General features: G+C 38.1%; 1 protein-coding gene across 7 annotated transcripts in view; it reads left to right on the top strand.

The window, feature by feature from the left end:
- The window catches only part of PPM1B (protein phosphatase, Mg2+/Mn2+ dependent 1B), a 61,233-nt gene extending 50,684 nt beyond the window's left edge, over positions 1-10,549 (top strand). For 4 of the 7 annotated variants that reach the window (XM_069009743.1, XM_069009740.1, XM_069009744.1 and 1 more), the window contains exons 6-7: positions 836-893; positions 6,865-7,858. In XM_069009743.1, the coding sequence (XP_068865844.1) occupies positions 836-893; positions 6,865-7,125 (319 nt within the window). In that variant the 3' untranslated portion in view covers positions 7,126-7,858. Of the gene's footprint in view, positions 1-835; positions 894-6,864; positions 7,859-8,714 lie in introns of those variants that run through there. The other 3 variants (XM_069009746.1, XM_069009745.1, XM_069009747.1) reach the window with 2 other exon arrangements.
- Positions 10,550-19,100: the final 8,551 nt, after the last annotated feature.

Below are 19,100 nucleotides of genomic sequence, written 5' to 3' on the forward strand. Positions count from 1 at the left end.
AGAAGACTCAGCAGTTGGTGTCCCTCATTCTGACATAATTTTTAGAGATCTTGGTCACTTCCAGACTTAGAGTCTTAGTCCATGTAGGAGTTCTTTTTTGTCGAAGCTGTCAGTAACTTTGATCATATTTATTATAGCTGTCTGAACGTTTCCCAGTGTTAACTTTGATTTGAAGATGTGAGTACATAACCTTTTTTGCATCAGAAGTCTGCTTATATGATGGGTTTTATTTTTTGTGAAGTTCTTCGTGCTTATTTTGCCTGCCTGTGAAAGCGTGGCCTTAAATGGCACTGCCACAAAAAAAGTCTACCTAGTGGCTTTTGTGTTTTAATTTCTACAGTGTGAATAGACAATAGGAAACACATCTCAGGGGTTGTATACTCTGCACACCACACTTCAAAATTTTGTAGGCAAGTTGTAACCTGTGTATATGTAATAAAAATAGGGAAAAATGGAACTGTCTTCAAGTTCCACGTCCAGAAATAAGGCAAGAAAACCAGCAAACTTGAAGAATTCTTTATAACAAGCAAAATATAGATTTAAGTGTTACTTTTGACAAAATCTGACTATGCAGCTCTAAAAAGAGGTGGACCATGGAGATGGTAAGGTAAGAAAATTGCTTTACTTTGCTCAGTTTTTACAAATCCTAACCAGATTGCTAGACCCCCAAATATCTTACTGAAAGTGACTAAAGACAGGGTGAGTTTCATCTTTTTAAAAGGCAAATTAAAAGAAAAATACCTTAAACACTTTGAAATGCCTACTCTGATCACACTTTTCTCAATGTTTTGAAATCCTTTGTTGTGCTTAATTTTTTTTTAACTTCTCTTTTTAGGCGTAATATTATTGAAGCTGTGTATACTAGGCTGAATCCACACAGAGACAATGAGGGGGTAAGTTCCCATTTTGATTGCTACACCTCTTTGCTAATGTGAATGTCAGAGTTGTGTCACACATTAAGCAAAAGTATTCATCACTAGGAATAAAGTATTAGAAATACATTGCATATATTGTAACATACTGCTAATTTTTACCTTGCTTTGGATGGATTCGATATAGAAGTTCATCCTCAAAAAGACACAAAACTGACACCCAATTCTGAAACACTTTTTAAACATCCAAATGACTACCACTTTCTCAGTCAAACCTGTGAGGCAACAGTGCAGGGTTTTTCTAAATTACAGTTTATTCTTGTAAAAAATTAATAGTCAGAAAATTTGTTCCTTAACTAGCTGTTATTCTACTGTCCAGAACTGTACAAGAGGGAGCAAACACACTTCCTGTTGCCTTCTGTAAGGAGGCCTTCGTACACTTGATATAAAAGACAAGACTAATATTGACTATTTTCATAGCATTTGCACTGTCTTTTCATATCCCATCTCTACTGGTCTAAGGAAAAGTGTAAAGTGATTTCAGATTACTTCAGTTATGGTTTCTAAAATAGCTTACATTCTTCTTCCCATTTCCTATGAAGTTGAATTTTAAATAGTACATTGAAATATGGTTTATTGTACCTCTAAGCCTGATTATTAGGTGCCTCTTAATATTAGTGTAACCAATAACTGGTGCTTCTATCAATTGTGGTTAAATTTGTTTAAAAACCGTGAAAAACTGAAGAACTCATAAAAAACATCAGTGCTTGTACACGTCATTTCCTGTACAGTTTCTGTGAACTGTTTTGTGGAAGTACCATTCTTATTCTAGTAAATCCTTTGTACTATTTTTTTCTTCTGAGATGCTACAAGGCCCTCAGTCAGGTAGTTATTACAGTGAATGGTGTTGCACTTGAAATACCTTGAAAGTACCAATTGTGCACCTTGAGATAGTAAATATGCAGTCTCACTACAATTATTGCTGTGTCTTTTCTATTGTCCTCTTAACTGCCTGTATTTGATTTATTATCTTCAATTGGAAAGCTGGTGTGGGTGGAAAGGGCCACTATTCTGTTAAGAATACAAATAGGGAAGAAATCTCTAACTTCTTAATTTTTTAGGATTTGTTTCTTTTTCTAGATGAAAGTGATAGGATATGCTTTTTTTCATTTCACGTTCAAGAAATTGTGCAACAGTGCCCCAAACCAAGATACACAAAATTTTCCTCTTTCCAGCTTCTTTAGTCCTTCAGGAAAATCTGCACCTCTATCAGCCTGCTACTACTTGTTGTATTTAGCCAGAACTTTCCCTACTTTTTGAGGAAAAGTTACTGGTATATGTGGCTTATTTAAGAATTAAATAAAAATTAAAACAGCATCGGTTTTACAAATTAATTGGTATTTTAAGAAAAAAACCTAAAAGTTTGTCTAATGTCTAATTTTTAGAAATGTTGTATGCCATAGTTGCATTTATGATGCACCTATTCTAAGTCTAGATTTACTTCTCAATAGCCCTGCACATTTGCTGAAAGCCCTAATATGCAGTACAGCATCCTTTTGTCTATTGGCTTCTTTTAGGAAATGTTTATGCATCATCCATTTTAATTTAATAAAATGAGGTAGCTAACCAAAATGTGCATTTTGTTCATAAAATAATATACCATTAACAGCTTTGACCTTTCTTGCCGTTAAAATCCTTGAGTAGTTGGTTTGGCTTTTAATTTGGTTTCTTAAAAAGAGATGTGAACAGTAGACTGCAGTCTGCTTGCTACATTTTTCTTATGTTGATACAGAAGTGCAAATCTCAAAAATTATGTGTTTTTCATAAAGTGGGCTAAATTCTAGTTTGATCTTGTGACAGGACGTCATTTGCCAGTCAGCACCTTTATTCTTTTCACCCCAAGTGATACTGGCCCAGAGTAGTTTGAGAGGATGTGCTTGCCCTTGGTGAAGGATACAGTTCCTGTTTGCATTTTCCCAGCAAGTTATCGTACTGTCCTTAAAGTGGTTGAATCTAGTGGGCCTTGTCTCTGAGGTGATGAAAACATGACTTCCTTGCTGGTCTTACTCAGTTTCAGGTGTGTATGTGGTGATCTTGTAGCCTTCTGAACTGGATACTGAAGTGTCCAGAGAGGTTAAAAGGGAAGGAAGCTGTTCAGTTACCCAACATCAGACTCTTCAGAATGTGTACACAAAGTGATAATGTTGCTAAACATCTCACATTTAAACAGGAAGCAAAGGTAGGAAAGAAACATACAGTATATCCCAATGATGACATTGCCAAGTGAGATTGAAATCTAGCTAATGATGCCCCTGTTTAAAGTAGTATGAGGCAAAAGCAGATGTTCCTATGAAAAATTGAGCTAGACACATGGATGCTGAGTCTGCAGAGCACAAAGGTGCACTTGACTTGCACTTGAGCATCCTTCCCTGTGTGCAATTAACAGTGCACAGGTGTCTGCTGAGAGTGGGTGCTGTACAGAGTATTTCCATTACTGACTGGAAATCTGCCTGGGGCAGTCATCTTCCATCTTATGGTTGTATATAAAGCTAGAGCAGTTTTTAGCTTGGCAAAATAATAACATAATTAGTTGCTAAAATATTAATACAAATGAGTAAAAAACCCCCTCTAAACCACAAAAACAACAACCCAAACAATCAGATTAACTTTTGCAATTGAGAATATGACTTCCTTCTAAAGACTATGCTTTATAGCATCTAACAATTTTAAAATACTTACCCTGAGTTCCTGTGAACTGGATCATAATAGGTTTGCAAGTTAGTTCTTAGAAAGTGTATAAATTGAAAATTTGGTTGTATCTCTTTCTAGGCTAGCTTTGTTTTACTCAGCACTGTAAAACATTTCAGGTAGTGTTGCGCTTAGTGGTTTTTTTTGGTTTTTTTTGTTCTTCACATGTGCATTTTCTGAGAAACCTTAACATAGAGCCTAAATATGAGATGTCATGCAGAGCAAGAGTCTGAGAAATGAAAGAATCCTTACTACAGCAGTATTCAGAGATCACTTGTCTGGCTTGAGGGTATAGCAGTCTTAAGTTTTTTCCACTAGGAATCTCAGCAGATTTACGAGTATTTTATAAATCCAGGGCTGGAGAGAGCCCTGCACTGGGGTCACAACGAAGAACTTTACCAGTGTTTGAGCAGAGACTTCTGCTGTAAATGTGGTGGCTTGTGCCTTTACAAATGTGAGTGAGAGCACAGGAATCTGTTATGTATTGGGGCCTGATGTTTTCAGATCTTTAAACGGAATTGAAAAGAATGTATTCATAGCTAAATAATTGTTAGCACTGTGATGTTACAGTACCACTGAAGAGTTGTTGTATTTACTATGTTAAAGTACTGCTCTTTTTCTGTGACTCTACTTCCCTGACCATTTTAGTTTTTTGATGTGTTCCTAAGACTAGCAGACTACTACCCAATTAGACTACTTCACTGTATGTATATATATACCTAAACACAAGGAACAATGTTAAAATTACAGTGGCTGTGTTAATAGTTCCAGTGGCATTTGCTTAAAGCTGCCTTTGAGCATCTTATTTGAAAGCAATCATGTTTCTCTTTGTTTTTACTAATAAACCACTCTGGCAGTTGGCTGAACCAAATCATGTGTTGTTAAGGGCTGCTACATATAATTTAAAAAATTTAAATGGACGCAACTCGTTACACCATTCTCAAAATATTGTAAATCCAGTCTTTAATACATAGCAACCCTTTTCATACACGTAATTTAATAGCACAGAACTTGCGTAAAAACTGTGAATACTCATGTTGAATACAGCTAGCACAAATTTATTCTTGTTTTTATGGTCAGTAGCACTTAAGTTGAATTGAAATGTGAGGGAAGACAACTGCTACCTTGCACAATAACCATAGTTTTCAGGGACCTGTTCTAACCACACATCATTAGAGAGAAATCTCTGTCTATATAGGCCATAATATATAAAAGAGGCAGTTTTGGTCCTACTGTCTGTGGGGTTTCTTGTCTGGTAGCACTGAGGGACACAAGAGAAGCACAAAATAGCCTGCTGTAAAATAGGGTGCAACGCAAAGCAGGATGTGAGCTTGAATATCAAACCCTAACAGCACTGCTAATTCAACTCCTACCAGCATTTGAATTGCTTAGGAGTCTCAGGGCTGCTATTATATTGCTTATTGCTTTTACTCTTCAGTGTTGCATGGAGCAAAATTATTCACTTCAGTCTGCCAGAGGAATTTTTTAAGATCTCGGTATTTTGAAATGTGGAAACTTCAGGGTGTATGTGTGCTAATGTCAACCTCACAGCAAAACTGATGGAGTAGACGAAATATGGAATTTAAATGTTCTCTGAATTTTAAAAAACTGGAAGGAAGTCTCCAGCTATGCTGCCATGTTTAATATTAGCTAGGTATATACATAACTCAGTTTTTTTGTCTTTGTCAAACCAAGAAACAGGATGCATCTGTAGCCTCTTCTTGATGCCCTGGGTTTTCACTGACATTGTGCTTGTAAGGCATTAAACCAATTCCATTTCATGCATTAAAACTACCTCCTTTATCTTGCTTTTTCTCACTGGGCTCTTGAAGAAAAGAGAGTGTTGAATTCTTGAATATTCTCTTGAATCTTTTCATATTTGAATATGAAAATGCTAGTACATGTGAGTCAAAACATCTCAAACTAAGACCAGCAAACCACTGTGAAAATGTCTCTTACTTCCTGAACTAATTAAACTTAAGAGGGATGCCATTATATGCAGTAATACTCATTTTTGTGGTAAAATTGTCCTCCATTTTAGCTTGGACTGTGCTAATCAGTCCCGAGGCTTTTATTCCAGCAACATTACATAGAGCATGCAAAATCTTAATGATCCCAAGATATTTTCTCGATACTGCTGTTAAGCTTGTAAAATGAGTGGCGGCAGTACTTGTAATTAGGAAGCCTTTGGACTACATGACAATAAAATGAGGTCATCATGAAAACAAGGCAGTCTGGATTGTGCCTCTAATGTCTTGCAAAATCAGCCAGCTTACAGAGATAGTTTCATTTGTCTAAATTGATAAGTTGCTAGATATTAATAATTTAAAATGTACTGTTCCCTTAAAGCAGCAGTACTGCTTTAGCACTTGGAAGTGAAAATACCTAGTATCAGTGTCAAAGCACTGTAGCAGATGTGCATGTCTATCACCAAAAAACACATTTTTTTCAACTGAAGGCTTGTAACCAAGCAGTTCATTTGCTGAGGAGACTTCCATTTCTTAACCAGCACTTGATACTCAGATTTTGTGCTGTAGGTTCTTAGGTTTGACATTAAATAACTGTTCTACCTGCTAATTTTTCTAGGCAATATGCAGTCTGCCCAAAGGTGTGTCTTATGTCATTCAAATACCAGCATTCCTCGTGCTTATGGGTAGCTGCTTGCTTCTTTTCTGGCAGCATCATGCATGCAAAAGTCAAGAGTGCTTGCTGCAACACTGAGCATTTATTTTGATGTGATGCTTCAACTAAACTGCTATCAGTAGAGATATCTGTTCTCTGAGTTTTTCACAGAACTGTGTTGCTACTGACTGTGCAGAAATTCACAATTAAATATATTGACCTATGGCTAAAGAAGCTTAAATTTTCAAAAATTTCCACTGACAAATAATCAAAGTTCATGGGGGTATCATCTGTATTTATCAAAGATATTTGAAGTAAAGGTGGAATTAATGGGGAGAAGGTACTTTGACTTGCTCAAAATGAATTGAAATTCAAAAAATGCTGGTTTAATAATTACCATTTCTTAAACTATGTTGTTTAAAAGGATGAACATGAAATATATTGTTCCAAGTTGTATGTTGCTAATAGGGTGTTTTACATTAAAATGGAGCAAAGCTGATGTTTTCTCAGTTTGAAAAAAAATTGTTTTTTCGGTTTGCCTTTTTTTTTTTTTTTTTTATGTGGTTAGAAAATGTTTTAGTTTAACTACTGATTTTTTTGGGGTGTTGAATCTCAACCGAAGGAGCCTGGCGCGGCCGAGGAAGGCGGAACGCAGGGGAGGTTGGTGGAGGCGCTGAGGCAGATGCGGATTAATCATAGGGGGAACTACCGCCACCTGCTGGAGGAGATGCTGGCCGGGTACCGCCTGGCGCAGCTGCAGGCCCGGGGCCCGCCCGACGACAGCGCGGCCGCCGAGGCGCCGCAGCCCCGCGCCGGCCCCGCAGCGGCACCGGCACCGCGCCGGGGCGCGGGCAGCGACCAGAGCGGCGAGCAGCAGGCCTGACACTCCACAGCGAGCTAGCGCTGCGCTTCACCCGCCGGGCCTTCCGTGCTTAGAGCGCAGCCTTTGCCACTGCGAGCCTAGAAGACTCCTTGGCTTTACTTCAGTTATTTGTACAGATTGTTGCTACAGAGTTCTTACTTCCCTCGAAGTTCAGCTACTGTGGGATAGTACAGTAATTGCATCTTATGTTGTGTAGCAAGATTTAACTTCCATTTGAGATTCTGATTTTCTTTTTTAAAATCCTGTGTCACCAACAACAGGATCTAACATGATTATGCAAAAAGACATTTTAAAACTTTTTCTTTTAAGAGCATTTATTAAATAGTAGTTTTGATGGTGTATGTTTACTGTTTACTCATTGTAAAATAATTTACATCTTAGTTGTATTTTTTGTGCAGTTTAATTGAATGATACAAATTCTTCAGGTTTTTTTCCCCAGCGTCGTGTACTGCATGCTTGTGTTTTGTTTGTGTATAGTTTCTATTACAGCTAAATTACAAAAGCTGTTACATTTTAGGTTGTCACTTATGAAATGTTTGATTTTTTTTTTTTTCCAGTTTAGATTGTATCCACTGTTCATTATAAATACTGATTTTCTAGACAATGGTATTATTACTTCCCAGGCTGTAGCATAGCATATATCCAGAAATGAAAATGTACTTCAATTTAGTACCTAGTGTCAAGTTATAATAATTTGTGATCAAATGAAAATAAAGAATATGCTGTGGAATAATATCTGTATGCATATTGACTCTTTTAAGCAAGTAATAAACTTTCTTTGAAGCGTTACCATTTTGACATGACTTGAAACTTTTCATAGCTTCTGATGTGAACTCATGGTGATCATTAGTTTCTACAAAGCTTTGAGTGATTTGGGGTTTGGAGCATTCATCATAATCCTGTATTTGGGCAACATTTCTCAGGTTCAAGCTAAACATCAGCCATATAAATGAATAAACTATTCTTTTAAAGTTTGCCTTCTGCCACATCTTTTCCATGTCTCTTGGGCTACAACACATACACATATGTGCTTTTTTTGGGGTAGGTCGGTGATAATACTGGGTCTTTGCAGTAGTGGTAGCTCATCTGCTAATAAGGGAAATCTGGAATTCTTGTGTCAGTTGTCAATTCATAGCATATAACACTTGCACAAAAATAGAATTGTTCAAAACGGGTACAAATTTCACTGCCTTAATGAAAATGAGCCTGCAGGAATTTCTTGTGGACCCCGAATACCTGAAAAGCTGAGTTCCGTAGTATTTTGTAGAGCTTTTATTTTTGTTTTGTAGTCCACAGATGGAGTATGTATTGGTAGTTGGGATTTAGTACAATTTTAGGTAAATCTTGGGTTTAAGTCATTCTGCCATAATAGCTTTACTGGATTCATGTTTTATAAAAGTAAATTCCATCATGACGTTGACAAACAGCAAATATTTGTGTGTGGAAATGGGCAGGTATGGAAAACAAGGAAAATGTTTTCTGTCTTATGCTAGCATTCTTCTTAATTATGCCTCTGAATTCCACAGTACAACAAAATGTTTTCATTTGTATTGGTGAGTAGTAATATTTCTCCTCTTCTTTTCCTGTAGGGTGCTGGAGATCTAGAAGATCCGTGGTAGCCTTACAAATCTACTAAAATGCTTTTGATTCTGAAAGGGGGAAAAAACTTTTAAATCTGATTTCTTCAATACAAGGGAAAATTTCTGGTGGATTTCCAACATTTTGTGAAATGGGCAGAAAGATATTAGAATTTTCCATCATTTGTTCATTTTTGTGTTTTCTGATATTGCCACTCTTAGCATTGCCTGTACTACAGTATTTTTACCAGCCTCAGGCATACTGATTACATCTGTCATGAACTTGGCCCTAAAAAAGAAGGAAGGAAGGAATTCTCTCAGCAGATCGGTGTATGTACCTGAGGTGCACGGGATTGTAGGTGTACTCTGAAGATACACTGTGGCTAAATGAAACATGCAACACAAGCATGAGAGAGAGTACAAGTAATTGTTTGAGACGTTTCTTATTTCACTTTACCGAGTTGGAAGGCTTTGCAGCTCTGTGGCTTGGAAGTAATTTCAATTGGGCAGTACGCTATCAGATGTGTATTTTATTTTCTTTTTTAATTTTCCAGTTTTACCTGTATTACCAGACCGTTAGGTTTCCCTGCGGTGTCCAAATTGTGATACGTTGCCTACTGCTTGCTTGAAGATAAGTGTATTTGGCAATAATATATGAAGATTCTAGGCATCTAAAACCAGTAAGAATTTTACGCATGTGTACAACACACCCTTCAACTCTTGCTAGAGAAGATCTTTTTAAAAAAACCAAACTGGTGAATTTATAGTTAGTAGTGACTTGCTTTGACATCTCTCACAGCTGCAGGTTTTTTTAAAAATGCTGAAAATTTGCCTTTATTATAATGTAAATTGTGATTATTTTTTTGTTCTATATGTGGTTTTCTATAGTTTTTTGATTTTTTTCAGCTTAAGATACAGACAGAAGTCTTGTGTAATATGGGTATAATTTTTAATTGTTTGCATTATTTTCAAAGTTCAAATTATCACTTTGAGATTACTATAAATACACTTAAAATTATCTATTTTAAATTAAGAAAATATTAGAGATATTTTCATGGGTTCAATGACCTTTCATTTTATAAGCAATGGGCATGGTACAGAGTGGCTGTCATGTAAGGTACTTGAAGATTCTTAGTTTAATTCTATTTTTGCAATAACCTTGACTTTTTTTCTGACTTCTTTGAGTTGTGCATGTAATGAGTCCAGTAAATGCTGAAAATGGGGAAGAGTAAAGTATTTATCTAAAATAAAAGCTATTGGGGAGGGGAAACAATGAATGTATCCATCTGTACATGATTTACATGCTGTGGATGCCTTGTAAACATTTTCCTATTTGTTTAAACTGTGTTTCAGCGAGGATGTAATTGCCCTTGTGTGTAGTTTTAAGCTAATGACAGTCATCAACTGGTTTTGTGTGAAATTAAATTCATGGTATTTTTCTGTAACTTTATCCCCATGGTGAGTCTGTACAAACCACACGCTCTTTCATACTGATGCCGAAGGCCAGCTTTTCCAGTCATTTTGATTCACTGTGTATCTGATTTTATTTTTTTTTTGGTCTAGAGAAGATTATTGCCACAGTATATTTTATTTATTCATTAGATTTTAGCCTTGTAAGTTAAAGTGTTTTAAATGATGATGTTAACAGGTATTTGTCCCTTTACTGGTTTTTTTGGGGTTGTTAAAAGACAGGGAATGAAGAATGCAAAATGGTTTATTGTTCAGACTGTCCGCTCTGGTCCAACCCTGTACTGATAGTACCTTCCCAGTATGATATTGTGATGTTTCATACAATACAGTGAACATAACCAACTTGTTATCTTCAATAAAGGATTGCTAAAACAGTGTGACATGCTCTCTATTTTCTTGAGAAGAACCTTACTAAGATGCAAGTGTTCCATATAAAAAGATAACCCAGCAGGATCTATGAGGTCTCTTAGTTGATGGATTTCTGTTTGTTCTGTAGCAGATGTGCCCCTTCATCTCAGAAAGGCACAAGTCTCCAAGTGGGCTTCTCTGTGGGAGACAGGAAAGGGCAAACAACATTTAGTGCTCCTAGGGCAAATCCATCCCAAGTGCAGCTGGAGTCTTAGTCCAGCTATGGGAGAGCATTCATTTAAAGACTAAAAATTCAGATTAAACTTGACTTTTTGGTCTACTAATTTCTTGAAGTTTCTTAAAGATCTGATCTTAGCCTTATGAAATTTCACTGTTGCACAGAATTTTGAATAGAAATTTCTCTGATGTTAATGCTTTCATGCTAGAACTTTTACAAATTTATTTTTTTAACTTTTACAGATCTTTTTTTCCAACTTACTAATGTAGTTGTTTAGCTGAGTGGGAAAGGAGGACAGAATCCTCCGTGATGTTGATACTGCAGGATAATAACCTGCCTGAATAGTTAGTGTTACTGTAGAATGGACATCTTCGCAAACAACCTGAAGATTTTGGAGTTTAAAAATCTGTAACTTCTTTGAACTTTTTTGTTGGATTTGCTTGTACAGCATAACCCCTGCATGCTTTCCTCATGAGCTACAATTTTAATGCCTTGTTCCACTGTTGAGACTGCTGGTACTAGTACTCCATAGGCTCCAGTCCTATGAACGCTTTTTTGTGTAGATTTTTTACATTAAGTGGCTAGTCTCCCCCAAGTAAAAGGGTTTATGCTTCTTTGTATTGAAGTGAAGCATACACAGAGGTTTTTCAAAGAGAAGGATCACAGCTACATCAAAATGTAATTCAAGACAGCTTTTTTCCTCTAAATTAGCACTACTTGCCATTCATGCATCCACTTGGTTATGAATTCTAGTCATGGTTTTAGTTTAGTTGAAATACTGTGTAGATTTCAGCAGCCTGGGAAAAACTTTGCTTGTTGACTTTGTATTCTTAGTGTGAGAAATCTGAATGAATGACAAAATTTGTTCCTGTATTTGCCATTACTTGCCAATGTTTTAAAATTATATTGTCTTAATTATGTTGCCACCTGGTAACTAACATAAAGATACTTATGTAGAACATTGAGAATGGGAAGTACCTCTTCCACCTTGGGTCTTTCTGTTGTGTCAAATTCAGCTTGATTTCATTCTTATGACTTCTGTTACAGAGGCAAAGTAGTCCGTGTAAGTTCTCAAGTCTGGTCTCTGAGCAAAATAAAGATCTGTTTTAACTGTTCCTCATTAACATGTTAAATGGAATAGGGAGTAACGAAGTAGATGCAAATATAAGTGATGTCATTCTGACCTCAGAAGTCTCATATTAGGGGTTAAGTGCTAGGATCGTCTCCTCTTAATAGGATGGATCTTCATGTGGTTATTGCATGCAAACCTTTGCAAGACTTGCCCAAAATATCCATATTTTTCATGGCCTTAAATGTCAATCTGATGCTGATGTTGCTATTTGAGTGGTTTAAAAAAAAACAAACCAAAACACAAAAGCAACAACAAAAAAACCCCAAAACCACAAAACCAAACAAACTGTTAAGTTGTTGATTCTTTTAGTACATCTGAGGCTATCTATTAGTGGCTAGGTAGTTTCTTGGTATCATGTATAAAGTGGAGTTCAGTCAGCCACTTCATCTCTGAGCTTTTTTACACTGTCAGCCACAATCACTGGCTTAAATCTTAAAAAGCAAAATTAGCCCCAGAAAACCAGTCATTTTTCTTTGGCACTTTGAGTGGAAATCAGAAGCAATAGGAACTCGAGATTAGTTACAGCATTGAACCAAGCTGTAGTAGGCAACTTTTACCTCTGGAAGATGAAGCAAAAAGCAATGCATCGTTAGGTACAGGTCTATACTGGGGCAAAAAAAAAGGCCAGAATGCTAAGCAGTTTTTAACATCAGCTAACTTGCTGTTTGTTGGCTAAAAAGCAAATTTTGGATTTAAGGATTGTCTGAAGGCTTGTTGCTTTTGGCTCTTTATAGTTCTTTTTTAGCTCTAAACTGAAAATGAAGTTGGAAGTAGCTGCGCTGGTGCAGGTAAGCAACTGCATGAGATGCTCCCAGAATGAAGGCAATTTGACAAAACCACAAGAAAGTACCCAAAGTTCATGAATTTATGCAGTCTAATCCAGGTAAGTATGCAATTTATGCAGCTGAGGCTCCATAAATGTCTTTGTAACCTATTTTCTCTGTGTGCCAATCTGAACTAGTCCTGCTTGTGTTCATTCAGGCTGTTGCTGTACAGACCTGACTTAGCTCTGCTTGGTTTGTACTGTCTCGTGTTCGTACTGGCTGCTTCCCTGTTGATCAAAACATGAGCAACTTTTGCATTTTAGCATGACTGTGCCTTCTGTTTGTGTTCAGCTCCCTGTTTGTGCTCATCTCCCGTTTCCATCATTCACACTGTCACTTCACCAGTGCTGCTGTGCTTAGCTCTTTGTACATCTGAAAGGTCATGTTTGCCCAAAGACTTTACATTTCCTTCAGAAATCTTAGAGCTCTCGTTTGCTGTGATGCCTGGATTTAAAGACTGACTGAGATTATTGAGATCCTTCTCCTGCTTCTATCCTTGGCTGTCCTTATTTGTCTATGTGCAGCTTGACTGGGAATTTTCAGAGAAAAAGTCCTTGCTGTGCTGATACTGTGATTAGTGACTGAATTAACATCAACTAATGGTTGCATCAGCACCTGCTTTTAAACCTAACAGAGACTGATAAGGGTTTAGGTCATGGGGTGGGCTGATAGGAGAAAAAAATTGATGTTTTCCATCAGTTGGGTAATCCTTCTCTGAAAGTAGTTGTCCTTCCCAGTAAAGGATGAAAAACACTGTAGTAGGAATGAATACACATTCTAAAGACTTGTGGCAACTAATTCAAACAGTCTTGTTGGAAATAATTTTTCCTGTTATGTCAAGTCTACTTTAGAAATAACTTTGACCCTGGTCTGCTTTCTTAGACTTTTGGAATCTAAGGTGAGTTGTAGGGAAGTTGAGTCTATGGTGCAATAGTGTTTAGTGTTGTAAGGACCCTGCCCTTGACCTTCAAAAAGCTGGAATCAAATTCATGAGATCCCTGATGGCGATGTTGGAAGTTTGTCTGATCTTTAAATATAGAAATACTGATTTTTTTCTGGCCTTTTTCAGGTGGCTTTTGGCATATGTTGGGTAGATATGGGATATTTTTGAACAAATATTGTTCAGAGAACTTATATGCAAGGTTCTGTCAGAAAATGACCAAATGTGTTCTGCCTTCATCATTTTGAAAGAGCTGCAAAGCTTAAGTGAGAGAAACTGGACGGAAATTCATAGAAGGAAAATTCTGTCTTGTGAGATAAAACACTGCTCTTGGAAGTTAGTGTCCAGGACTTAAAAAGAGAACCCAGAAATGTTTGTGTGTGTTATATTCCTTTCAAGACTGTTACATTTTCTCAAAAAACCCCAGAATTGTCTTTTTTAAAAATGTGCGAAAAGAGAAGCTCTGGTGAACATGCACCATTCTGTACTGATGTATTTTAGCTACTTCTTTGGGGGGTGAGCATGTAGATTAGTAAATATCCTGCATTTAGAAGTTAGTTGGAAAGTTTGAAGTAAAATGCATATTTAAATTGCATTAATGAAGAGATACTTCCCATTATTTTTGTAAGGAAGCTTCTTGACACCATTCCCATTAAATGAATTTTGTGAATATTGTTTTTGTTTTCTTTAGCAGGTTACTCAGATGCAAAATGATGGATGTCTGCTTAATCTTGGACAAACAATTTACAGTATTTAATTTGTTATTATTAGGGGAAACTGGATAATGTGAGGGTGTTTTTTTAAATCCTTTATCCAATAGTTATCTTCATAAATGCATCTAAGTTTAATGATACAGTAAGGATTTTGGCCTGGGTATGTAAAGCGGATGTGTTTTCCTAGTGTGGTTTAAATAAATGTTTCACCTTTGGGAGCAGAGAATGTATGAATGAAACCAGAATACTTTTTCCAGCTCCAATAAATCTGCATTTACTTTGGAAGGAGATAGTTTTTGGAAATAACTGCTAACACAAACAGTGTCAAGGTGTTTGGAAGTATGGTGCTTTACAAGGACTTCTCAGTCTCTGCTCTTAGTACTTTTTACGTTATGCTGGCTGTGAAATTTTAAAATGGTGAAATATATTTTACATTCATTTCTTCATTCCTACTTTTCCTTATTTAAAAAACATGTAGGAAGTTCCATGCTGCTGCTTCAGAGATTATAGTTGTTGCATTTAACTTCACACTCAATTTATTAAAACCCAGAGGTCCAAGCGTATGAGCAATTGCAGCAACTTCTTTACATGCTGTTACCATATTTCAAGTGCTGTTTCTGTGAGCTGAATTTAATAAACCAACAAAAGCCAACAAAGTTACATCTTTAACATGTGACTTGTCCTATGATCTTAGTAGCCCCTATGCTTTGAACTGCATTAAGTAAAAGATTTTGTATTAAATGAAGAGAAAGAGAAAAAAATTTACCAGATGGGTATTGTGTTATCACTGACTTGAAGATGTTGTACACCTGTCTTCAAGCTCAGCCTTTAGTATTCAAATAGTTGAAACATCTGTCTTTGAAATGCAAACAGGACACCCACTCAGAATAAAACCAGTTTGCACTGCCCCCCTGTACGTGGTACAACAGGCTCCCAGAGAGCATAGCAGAGCTAGCAGCATGAGAGCTCTGAGAGACTGCCTCATATATATGTATGGAATGAAGAGCAGAAATGTGCTTTAATTATCCTTGGAGCGGGGAATGGGTATGTGGGATACTTAAGCGCTTCTCTACTTGAGTGGAGGGAATGGAGAGGGGCCTTTCAATGCACTGTGTGAGTGCTTGCAGAATGTGGGGTTGTTTTTCTCTGGTTCACTAGTATAAACAAGCGAGGTGCCAGAACTGTTTTATGCAGATACACAGTGTGAGATCTGGCACTGAAGAGCTCACACATTTCTGTGGATTCACGAAGTTCAAAATGGAAAGGCTGGTATTTGCTGCAGGTGATGCTTTCTTCACCTTTCTCCAAGTGGTGCTTTCATCCACATGGCTGGATCCTTGAATGCCAGACAGTTCCAAAACAAAACTTGTTTTAGGCAGTGTTGAGAGTAGTATTTAGAGTTTTAGCAGTTCTTCTAACTTACAGGAAGTAAGGATTGTCTTCAGTTTCAGTTGTTGTACCTTCAGGCGAACATGAAATTAAGGTGAAGTTCTGCTACATGTGTCCACATTGAATGGTGTGTGTATATCTGGAAAATACTTCTTGTAGGTGTGGAATGTTTTCTTGATGCAGAGGTCTACTTTGTGCTGGTCAGAGAGCCCCTTCCCCTTGTATGTGCCAGCTGGTGCTGTACAGCGTGCTAGGTCCTGAATTGAAGAATAGGATTTTTGTTGATTTGGGGCTTTTTTTACAGAATGTGTGCTTTCAGTTCTTTTGTTTTGCTTCCAGTGCTTGCACTGATTTTTACACACATTACTGCTGGACTGTATGGTCTGATGTGGAATCCATGAACTGCTAGTCAGAAGCAGCCATTGTAAAGCCTTGGGGTGCAATTCAGTACTAGACAGTGAAGCTTTCTGTACAGACTGGAGATTTTTGATATGAACTGAGCTCTTCCAGCAGGAAGCTATTTCACAGGAGCACAACCTGAGTAAGTTTGATCATGGAACACCTGCCACTAATTTGATACATGTGAAAAAGCAAATTATTTGCAGGAAGGCCTATTTTGATGCACTGAGAGACACAGGGAAAAGGAGTAAGTGCATATGGGGCACCATATATATCTGTGATACTGTGTGCGCGCAGGCACTGTGAAATTCTGTACAACTTGTATAGTATGGCAATAGGTGTGCTCATGCAGTGACAGCTGTTGCCTGACAGCCCCTTCCTATAAATCCTTCATCCTTCCACAAGAGGAAATGCTTTGTGCTCAACAGAACAAAGCTTACTCCTCAGATTCCTGTTCAGTGAATGTAAATTGTTGTCAGAGAGAAGCCTTGGCAAAGGCAGATGTAGCTTGTGGGGTGCTGTCTTTTTGGTAGCCTGAAGGATGGATGTGATGGTGATGTAGTGCCATGCCATTTTCTTTTTTTGAGCTTCTCCTTGGCTTCCTGTTGGGCTGCCTGGCTGTGCTGTCTCTATTGCAGATCTCCCACTTCAGGGATGTTTCAGTAACACAAGGTCACTTTTGAGTTTATAGCCATCCAAACTTCAACAGTCTGCCATGATTTGATGCTATTCTGAACCTCTCCAGCTTGTACAAGAGTAAGATCAGAGTCTGAGTCTCCAGCTGGGAAAGGTTTTGAGCAGTAGGCTGGAAAAGAAAATCCCTTGGAAATTGTCATCCTCTAGGAGAGAAATGGGATTGATGAATGCCATAAAGGGAAGAGTGTAAATTGAAAAGAGCACAGTTAAATGTGAGTGAGCTTCCTCCTGGAGATGCAAGAAACCTGGAGTTTGTTTTTCTGTGGATTCTGTGTAGTGTTTGACCCTCTGGGGGGGAAGCGTCCGGAAGGAGTCAGCCCTGCATGCTCTTGTTCTTGCAGCTACGATAGCAGCAGGAATCGGTGGATAATTGTTTTATTAAAAATAGAGGGAGAAGCCAGCCTTGCTGATCAGCAACAGGGGGCAGGGGCCGGGTGCCTCCTTCCCCTGAAACCTACCCCTGAAATGTCACGTGAGCCAAACAGTAGCTAATTACAGCATTTATAATGACATTAACCTTTAATCACATAGTCCATTAGTGGACTAAGAGCATTAAAAAAGTAACACCACCCCCACCAAACCCTGTCACAGTGTCCTCTGCAATTACATTTTGCCACCCCCAAGACTTCAGGCTGATGGCAGAAACTTCAGACATGCTCATGGTAAAAGATACTGTGTCAGAAACTTGTTCCCTTAGACCTTCTCTCTCTTGACAGCTGCCCTCCAGGTCAAGGGAGGATTTTCCTAGTGCTGAGTGAAAGGTAGTTTTAAAGGTCAGATTATCCATCAGTCTTGTGGGAGCCGCTGAGGTAAAGCTGACAACCGTTGTGTCTACCTTTTTTACATACCTGTAAATCTGGCCCTGATTCTGTAAATAATGAGGTTATATTTAAAGTGCATTATGTCAGACCAGTCCCAGTGGCAGCAAACCTTTTAGTGAAAAAGCATAAAGCAAAAGAACTTTTTAACAATAAACGTCTTCCTACACTTAGCACATTAGGGTGCATAATCACCCCTCTGCATGGTTTTCAGCGTAATATGTGTGGTATTGAGGAACTGGCAAGCTACTTGGCATTTGTAGAGCATCAAACAGTAGATGACTTAGTCAGTCAGTGCATCTAAATAATTATATATAAGAAATACTTGTGAAAATTAACCCCTCCATCTTATAGAAATAACCATGGCAATCTGTGTGGAGATAGCAGCTATTACTGCCCACATACAGATTGGTTTTGTTTCCCTACCTAACCCTGAGGTAAACAGAGTAACTGGCACAGAATATGAAGTGTTTTCTTTACTACTTAATGCCTTTCAGTGGATTCTGCTAACACAGTTGCACTGGCTAGTTACTCCTGCTAAACTGTAAAATAGCTCAGGAGGGAACCGTTTCAGAATTGCTTGAGAGCAAGCCAGATGCATAATGCCTGCATACATAAGGTATATTTTAAAAGGAAAAAGTTAAAGCTCAGTGGGAATTGTTGGTGATCTGCCTCTCTAAGATGAAGTTTACGTTATTCCTTTATCAAATAATATTAAGGCAAGCAACTCCTCAGGATGAGAAGAGGAAAAAAAATAGGTCTGTAATAACAACAAAATGCCTGTGTGGTTTTATTTTTAGTCTCTGAGGAAAATCATACAGGAGACAATACCAGATTCTTGGGCTTGTTCCTGGCTCTGTGGTAGTTGATCATCCAGACCTATTTTAAGCTGCTTGGCTTGTGTATTTCCTCCAGGCTTTCTAGAGGAATTTTTAGGATTTAGGTGTCTACCCTAAGTGTACCTGTGTTCCGCTGGTACCTGCTTGTGCTTCAGCTCTTCTCATGGAGCAACGCGGAGCTGATGTGAAACACGACTGCAGTGTGGCTGTGAGCCCGCTCAGTCCGACCCTACAAACTGTGTGTTCACCAGCACCGCCACTTGGTAGTTTCCAGCATAGCTTATGTTCGGTTTTAACCTCACAGTGAGTGTGTCGCTGAGCTTTGCATGCCCTGCAGCCAGCGGAGATGGCACACATGGATTCATCTGGATTCATCTATCCATGGCCTGCGCTTCCTGCGTGCTGCATTTATCTACCAGAGCACTGTAATCCTCCTCTTTTCAGCCAGACGCTTGGCAATTAAGACACGATCTGCCCTACTTAAGGTATAAATAAGCCTTTAATGTTACTTGGGGATTACATTAGGACACGAGGGGCTCTTTTGAAGGCACAGCTTTTGCACAGCGGGATTCACAGAGCAGGCTGCTCCTGC

The sequence above is a fragment of the Aphelocoma coerulescens genome, chromosome 3 (genome assembly GCF_041296385.1).
Source record: "Aphelocoma coerulescens isolate FSJ_1873_10779 chromosome 3, UR_Acoe_1.0, whole genome shotgun sequence".
NCBI lineage: Eukaryota > Metazoa > Chordata > Aves > Passeriformes > Corvidae > Aphelocoma > Aphelocoma coerulescens.